The sequence below is a fragment of the Wolffia australiana genome, chromosome 3, assembly GCF_029677425.1.
Source record: "Wolffia australiana isolate 7733 chromosome 3, ASM2967742v1".
Lineage (NCBI taxonomy): Eukaryota > Viridiplantae > Streptophyta > Magnoliopsida > Alismatales > Araceae > Wolffia > Wolffia australiana.
The window spans coordinates 9477348-9486420 of record NC_135837.1 but is presented as its reverse complement, the minus strand read 5'-3'; the positions used below and the strand labels follow the sequence as shown (position 1 = coordinate 9486420).

General features: G+C 35.9%; 1 protein-coding gene across 2 annotated transcripts; it reads right to left on the bottom strand.

Annotated features, from left to right (window-relative positions):
* LOC144701503 (golgin-84-like) lies at positions 1-2370 on the bottom strand. 2 transcript variants are annotated; one of them, XM_078573311.1, is made up of 7 exons: positions 2044-2370; positions 1705-1767; positions 1249-1326; positions 953-1156; positions 527-583; positions 311-385; positions 1-225 (listed from the first exon to the last, which is right to left on the bottom strand). In XM_078573311.1, the coding sequence occupies exons 1-7, from the start codon at positions 2296-2298 to the stop codon at positions 118-120; spliced, it is 840 nt and encodes a 279-aa protein (XP_078429437.1). In that variant the 5' UTR covers positions 2299-2370; the 3' UTR covers positions 1-117. The 2 variants fall into 2 exon arrangements, with proteins under 2 accessions (XP_078429437.1, XP_078429438.1); XM_078573312.1 differs by having other exon boundaries at positions 154-221.
* Between the last annotated feature and the right edge of the window lie 6703 nt (positions 2371-9073).

The following is a 9073-nucleotide window of genomic DNA, read 5'->3' as shown; positions in this document are numbered from 1 at the left end:
CACTAGAGAAACATTGAGACGTGGAAGAATTTTGAATGCGCAGAGCAAAATGGTCAGAATGACCCAAAGAGAATTCACATTATACAAGAGCGGTGGCCACTTCATCAGCACATACACCTAGATACCTTCAAATGGAATATCAGAACGACGTACCTGCATTCTTACAAGTGCATTTGAGGCCTCCACAGCTCTGTGTTCCAATTCAACTTCTCTTTCTACGGCTGCCTTCAAAAATAAAATGTGTAAAATTAAACCAAGAAACAGAAACAAAGAAGTGAACAGAAGACATTCTCATAGATGTTGCTTAGACCATCTTGGTGGCATTATGCGCTATCCTCTCTTCTTCTGCTCTGCGCTCAGCTGCAGCGAGCTCTTCACGAAGCGCCTGGCGAATAAAATAAGATTGTCAGAGAAGAAAGAGAAGACGAGAAATATGACGAACAGAAGAGTCAAAGAATATTTTGCAGTTCAAAAAATATCGTTAGTCTCAAGTATAGTTTAACAAATAATAGAGGCAGTGAACTACCTGTATCACCCTTGTCTCACTAAGTTCACGGCCTCTCATCAAAGCATCCATATTTGCCTGGTTCAAAATGGGAAGTTCTGCAAATGAGATCTTTTCCAATCATTACATGAATTATTAGAAGAACGCACTAAAATGAACGATAATTGTTTCAATCAGTTGAGCCAAAGCCAAAGAACAGTCCTACAAAGGGAGACACTAGTGTAATCTAAGAGTGGAGTTAGTTTAATATCAAGGAGTATTCTATCAAGTGAGTCCATATGTTGCATCCGAGGTTCATATTTAATATGGGGAAAAGTTCATTCAAAAGTGCTCCACAAAACCCTGTGGAGGCAGTTGACAGAAAAAGTATAGATGTCTCTTGGATGGTGGAGCCGTCTTAAAATGTAATTCATAAGCTACAAAGGAACAAGAGTAAAGACAGGAAACCTGTAAGGACACAAGTTTTCCATCTGCTGTTGATGCTTGTTTCTTGAAAGCGTCTATAGAACCAACAAGCTTCTCGATTTCTGCATTTTTAGCGGTCAGCGCATCACCCATACTTGACTCCACTTTACTCATTTCCATTTGGGCCAATAATAAATCTTGTTCTAGCTGTTTGATGGAAGCTTCATATGAACTACTGCGTCCTCGCTGATAAACAGCAGATAAAAAGTAAAAAGAAGTTATTTGAAGAATCTACATTTGCGCAAGTATGGAAGCAAATCCGTCGTTGAAGAATCTACCTCTCTCATGAGGACTTCTTCCAATTGAGCGTTCTCAGCCTTGTACTCCTGAAGCCGAGATGATAGCCCGGCACAAACCTGTTTCCAAGCATTAGTTAGGACATCAAGGTGAGAAGACTGACATTGTGACGTTAAATGAATAAAATAAATGGAAATAACTACGGTCAGAACGTAAAAACGAAGGGCTGGCTCCTAAAATAAGGTGCGAAAATTTGGGGAAGAGGATAGGAAAATAATATGCTGAAGATAAAAGAAAGAACTGAGCTGAGACTGAAGATATTTTTTCAGCAATGTTCCCTGCCGGGTGGCATTGGCATTATATTATGCACAGAAGATATCAAAAGTAGAGGACGCACACTCAACCAACAAATGAAAATTTTTGGATTTAGTCTAGAAATGTACAAGGGAAAACAAGAAACAAGTCGATAAAAGGTTAAGAGTACACAGCCAACTCACCCTTGCTAGTCTTGCTTCTTTTGATTGACCAGTAGAGACTGCACTTTTTACCAGAAACTGTGCCTGACAACAAGAAAAATCATTGTTTAGCAGCAAAAGGCTCAAATTCATCAAAGTCAATACGTTGGATAAAATGTTTCTTATTCTGTGCTAAACAATGTTAGAAAACTATGCTAGTGATTCTTGTGAATCAAAGCCAATTTTCCAAAGTATTTGGCTTTGAATCTAGAATCGAATAACAGCATTTTAAATACAATTTAAAGTTCATTTTAGAATCATCCATGAATTCATTTAATCATTCAAATTCCAATGCCAACAAACGGAAAGAGATAAACGAACCTCGTCAAGCTGTTCAAGCAACTTCTCAGGCATTCTGTCACTTTTGTGGTCATGTATCTTATTGGTGCCTGAAGTATCCACCGGCTCAGACGCATGATCATTATCCTTCCCTTTCCAGACGCTTTCTTTTTTCCCCTGATCCACCTCCAAGTTATCTTGGCCAACATTTGAGTTATCTTGGTCATAGATCTCCTTATCTTGTTGGGGAGCATTGCCCTCTTTGGGATCAGATTCGTCAGATGATGTCCTTGTCATTTCTGAAATTTCTCTAGGTTCTTCGCTGCTACTAACAAAATTATCAACAGATGATGCCACTTTGACATCATTATCGGAAGTTAGTGTTCTTCCCAAAGCAAAAAAGAATCGGCGAGGAAGAAGAATTGAAGATCAAATTTCAATGAACCCTAGAACAGCAAGCGCAAATGAACGAATGGGTATGGAAGAGCATGAATTTAGCTCGCCCATCTCCTCTTTATCCCAGGGCACCTCCGTGGCCCGAGAGCAGGCGTTGATGACGGTGTTGTAGGTGAGGACCGTCGACGCGACAGAGTAGGGCGGCCGCTTCAGCCGATCGAGGAGGGCAAGGGCGAGGGCGTGCTCGCAACGATTCTGGTGCCAACGACGTTGATCAGCGCGGAAGCCCCTTCTCCCTCGCGCCCTTTCTTCCTCCTTCTCCACCGTCTCCTTCTCCTTCGTCGCCTTTCTCAGCTCTCTCCCGGGTGACTCACATTGGGCGGGCTAAAATCTTTCTTTCTTCAAATCGCGTAGTGACGTGGAATCCACGCGGCTGCCACGTGGATTCCACCTAGGTGGACTCCGCCGGAACTCCACCTGGCAGCCACGTAGACTCCACGTCAGAGGCTGCGGACCAAATGGGACTTCGGGCTGTGTCGCGGCAAAAAAAAAGTAAGGGCTGTAACTCGAATTTTCGAAAAAGTTTGGGCCACACCGTGATATAACCTCTTATTATTCCGCGTGATGTTTATAATGAAGTGCATGAATACATGCAATGACTTAGTGAATTATGATGAGATCATAATACATTGATCACTAGTCTTTAAACATGTATTCTAAATATTCCTATTTGATGGATAGTCGAGACGGACATCGAATTATCCGTATAGAATAACACTAGGTGATTCTACTTATACGATAAGTATAGCTGATTATGTGGCTATTAGAGTGGCAACACTAAGGTTAGATAGTGGGTCCTCTTTGGAGAAAGAGTTTACTGAATTGATCCGTACGAATTCATGAATGGTATTATGCCTAAACATCAATCAGGTTGATTCAAGTTACGGTTGTATAAGTGATCCACTGACTTGAGACATGAAGGACATCTCGCGAGTGGACGTCAACATTTTGACTATGACCTACGAGCTTCTAATCATGGGATTCAAATAAGTTATAGATCGGATGTAGTAAGAAGCTTACATAGATGATTGAGTGGTCTAGACGGGATCATCCGCCCTCGATATAGGAGGAGATTTACTCAAGGAAGATGATGCAGAAAAATGCCTGGCCAGGATAGTGAGGATATTGGAGAAGACGTTCTCCAATGATCCCCGTTATGCATCAGAACTAATCGAATCATGGATTAGCGTTTGACGATAAACCTAAGTCGTTCGATAGTCTAGCACGGATGATGGATTATACATATCCATCATCCCATGACAGTAAAGGTTCCATGAGAGAGTTTGAGACTACTCAGTATCTTCTAGAACACGAGGTGTAGCTTGGCACCCCACGGGCTGAAAAATTAACCTATCGATTGGGTTAAATTGATCCTTATTTAATTAATATATATATATATATTGATATAGTTAATTAATAGGGTTGATCAATAAATACTATTGGGCCACTACATTTATTAACTAGAATGATACATGGGCTTAGAGGGTCACACTCACAAGGTTATAAGGGCATTGGTGAATATATTTTACTGTGTAGGGTTTTTGAGAAAAACCTTAAGTGAAATATAATGGGGTCTCAATTTAAGCACCTGTGCAAGCCTGATTTGAGAGCCTCTCCCCTCCTCCACTCTCTTCTCCACTCATCTAAGGAAGAGTGTCTTCATGGTGAGGAGATCTTCAAGATTTTCAAGAAGAGTTGAAGAAGAAGACGTGGAAAACCAAAGCGGCGAGTGATCGCGTGGATATTTCTAGAGGCCAGACGCGTGAACGACTTCAGAATAACCTCAGAACGGCAAAGTCAAGGTGGAATGAGTTCCCCAAAAGGTACTCTCAGTATGTTGATTTTAAAGACCGATTGTGAATCGATCGACATGCTTCCACATCCATTGAACATGTTTTCCATGGCCGAACCAAGACACTGAACCCAACACTTATCACGTGTGTATTTATCCCTTTCTGTTCTCTTGTATCTTTATCTTATGGTGACTCTTTGTTTACCCCCTCTCGCTTTATGTAAATCATTGTACTCCCCATTCTCTAATTAATCTAGCTAGTTGGATTTTCTCATTCAACAAGTCCATAAAAATATGTTCATTATTACTCTTCTTTGATGTTTATAATGAAGTATTTAAATTTATCGAATGATTAAGTGAATTATGATGAGACCATAATACAGAGATCGCTAATATGATTAAATATTTTTTTATTATTTTAATCCAATTTAATTTATAAAATTTTAAAGATTGCACTATTGTCCAATATTTGACAAGATGGGATGAATGTATCAAATACGTAGATGTATCTATCACATAGGAGCTTGTTAAAATTATAGCTGATTTGTAAAAAGGGCTAACTTTCCCATGTCTAAGTATTCACACCCAACTGAATGTGTCCAAAAGATACATATGTAGCAGAATTTGTCCAAAATATTGTGCCAACATAGTTGTATTAAAGTCTAAGCCAAGACCATGCTTTAAATGCAACCTAAAACTTCATACTTCTTCTACTTTAGCTGAATCATCATTCCTCGTGAATATGTATATTTTAGCATCAATCTGTTTCTAAAAATGGAGTTAACTAGGGAATGCCCAACCTGTATCCGTTCGTCATCCAGTATCGAACAACTAATATCCGATAAGCGGGAAATAGTGGGACGGTGCCGGATATCGGATATCCGGCACCGGTACCCGATACTGTAGGTAAAGGGACGAGATGGATACTGTATATCGGAAACCGATATCTGCTTATTTTTTCTCATTCCACCACGATCCCATATGGGAAAATTCTTTTGGATTTTATATTTGCCTCAGCCATCATACATATGAATCGCATTACGCGCGCCCAAAGATGCTACGTTCTGAAAAAATTAGATATGTCCTTTTCACGTATTGCAGTCATGTGTCAAAATTCATATGTCAAAAATGCAACATATATATGTGGGCCTTAATTAATGATAGAACGAAATTAATATAATGGAATCTTAAGAAAATAAAACTGCATAATATAATTAATATTTTCAATAGATAATAGAAATAGTTAGTAAGAGGAATATTAAATCTGAAGGTTTAATAATAAGGGGAGAGTGTAAGATATTAGTGGAATGGGTTATTTTAGACTTAAAATTAATGGTTAAAAAAAATTAATTTAATGTAATTTTATGAAAATAAAACTGCATAATATAATTAATATTTTTAATAGATAGTAGAAATAGTTAGTAAGAGGAATAATAAATATGACGGTTTAATAAGAAGGGGAGAGTGTAAGATATTAGTGGAAAGGCTATTTTAGACTTACAATAAATGTATTAAGGGGATAGTATAAGATATTAGTGGAATGGGTTATTTTAGACTTAAAAATAATGTTTTAAAAAAATAATATAATGTAATTTTATGAAAATAAAACTGCATAATATAATTAATATTTTTAATAGATAATAGAAATAGTTAGTAAGAGGAATAATAAAAGTGACGGTTTAATAATAAGGGGAGAGCGTAAGATATTAGTGGAAAGGCTATTTTAGACTTACAATAAATGTATTAACAAAATTAATATAATGTAATTCTAAGAAAATAAAACTGCATAAAATAATTAATACTTTTAATAGATAATAGAATAGTTAGTAAGAGGAATAATAAATCTGACGGTTTATTAATAAGGGGAGAGTGTAAAATACTTGTGGAAGTGTTTTTTTAGACTTACAATTAATGTTTTAACGAAATTAAATACTGTAATTTTAAGAAAATAAAATTGCGTAATATAATTAATACTTTTAATAGATAATAGAAATAGTTTGTAAGATGAATAATAAATCTAACAGTTTGATAATAAGGGGACAGTGTAAGATATTAGTGGAATGTGTTTTTTTAGACTTACAATTAAGGTTAGAACGAAATTAATATAACATAATTTAAAAAAAATAAAACTGCATAATATAATTAATATTTTTAATAGAAAATAGAAATAGTTAGTAAGATGAATAATAAATCTGACGGTGTAGTAATAAGGAGAGAGTGTAAGATATTTGTGGAATGGGTTATTTTAGACTTACAACTAATGTTTTAACGAATTAATATACAGTAATTTTAAGAAAATAAAATTTCATAATATAATTAATACTTTTAGTAGATAAGAGAAGTAGTTAGTCAGAGTAATAATAAATCTGTAATAATAAGGGTAGAGTGCAAGATATTAGTGGAATTATTTTTTTAGACTTACAATTAATTTTTTAACAAATTTAATATAAAGTAATTTTAAGACAATAAAATTCCATAATATAAATAATACCTTTAATAGATAATAGAAATAGTTAGTAAGAGGAATAATAAAAGTGACGGTTTAATAATAAGGGGAGAGTGTAAGATATTAGTGGAATGGGTCATTTAAGACTTACAACTAATGTTTTAACAAAATTAATATACGGTAATTTTAAGAAAATAAAATTGCATAATATAATTAATACTTTTAGTAGATTAGAGAAGTAGTTAGTAAGAGGAATAATAAATCTGAGGGTTTAATAATAAGGGTAGAGTGTAAGATATTAGTGTAAGTGTTTTTTTAGACTTACAATTAATCTTTTAACAAATTTAATGTAAAGAAATTTTAAGACAATAAAATTCCATAATATAAATAATACTTTTAATAGATAATAGAAATAGTTAGTAAGAGGAATAATAAAAGTGACGGTTTAATAATAAGGGGAGATGTAAAATATTTGTGGACATACAATTAATTTTTTAACGAATTTAATATAATGTAATTTTAAGAAAATAAAATTGCATAATATAATTAATACCTTTAATAGATAATAGAAATAGTTAGTAAGAGGAATAATAAAACTGACGGTTTAATAATAAGGGAAGACTGTAAAATATTTGTCGAAGTATATTTTTAGACTTACAATTAATTTTTTAATGAAATTAATGTAATGTAATTTTAAGAAAAAAAATTTCATAATATAATTAATACCTTAATAGACAGTAGAAATAATAAATCTGATGCAAGAGTAATAACAAATTTGACGATTAATAATAAGGGGGGAGTGTAAGATATTAGTGGAATGGGTTATTTTAGATTTACAATTAATGTCTTAACAAAATTAAGATAATAGAATTTTAGGAAAATAAAAGTGCATAATATAATTAGTACTTTGAATAGATAATAGAAGTAGTTAGGAAAGAGGAATAATAAATCTGACGGTTTAATAATAAGGGGGAGTGTGAATTTTTACATGTAAAAACACTTTTGAATTAAGTGTTTTACTTGGAAGTTAAATACGAATTTTAAATTTTTGAAAATTCAAGAACCTTTTCCAAAAATGTTGCAAAAATATTTAAGAAACTCTCCCCCACTTTGTGGTGCTTTTACACGGTTGGTGGAACCAATATTTATAATACTAAAAAAAGTGCAAGTGTTTGACTAGGTGGGAATTTTTAATTTGGTGAAAGTCAACATTTTTTCATGAGATTGTTGCAAAACTCAATAGAAAAATATATAAAAGTATATACATGAACAATTCTTGATGTTTAACAAAATTCATTACTTATTTAGGACATCGGTACAAAGTCCTAAACAAAGGAGGCCATGTAAAAAACATACTCTTCCCCTGGGCATTAGAGCACGGCTCTGTCAGAGATTTGTACTTACTTGGTCGTCACCTGCATAGTGAAAGTTAAGAAATAAAAAATAATGATTACGTAAAAAATGGGAAACATGTAGTTCATGAACTTGATGTGTACCTCTAGCACATGCGACCACACCATCTTGATCATCATCGCCATCTGAATCCAGCACAACGTCAGTGTACCATCGTTTGTTGTTCGCACGGAGCCAACACTTCATAGTGATTAGTGTTTTGATGCTTATCGGCAAATGACGTGATCTCTTGTACGTGACAATAGCGTTGCCCATCGAGAACATGCGCTCGACAGGTGCGCTTGTCGCACATACGAACAACAGCTCCCTCGTAACGGCAGCAAGTACGGGGAAACGCTTCACGCTTGTGCTGGCCCACCAGGATAGTGGAGTGAACACTCCCCCATCAAGCACGTCCTCTGTTAGGTATTAGCTGAACTCGTCCCACGCCGACCTTGTTGCTGCACGTGCCGGTTGGACTTTCCGCATAATGCTCTGAAGCCAAGTGTCCAACTCTTTACCTCTTGCAGGTCCCTCTTCAGCGACCTCTCTCGGCCCACACGGCGGCGAGTCACTCGGTAACAAGGATCGTATGTATGCAATGGTTGCCTCTCGAACGCCCGGCCTGAGCATTGCCCCTTTGTGGAATGGATCCATCAATGTTGCGGCGGTGATTGCCTCATTCACCCACAAGATCTTGGCGTACTGTGCAAGCTTCCAATGCATCACCTTACATGCTTGCGGCATGTTGGAACGATATGTTTCATGCAATCGTCGCACGCCTGTGAAGAAATTACCATCTTCGATTTACTGGATCACTTCCTCCCTGTGTTCTTTGAGCCCGTCTATGAGGTATAGTATGTCACATATCGTCGTCATCACTATCCTACAAACATGGTCTGTGGATACGGCAAAACGACCAAGGATGTGACAAAACTCTTTCACTAGCTCCCACTCGTCCTTCGACATCTTTGTCACCATCCCCT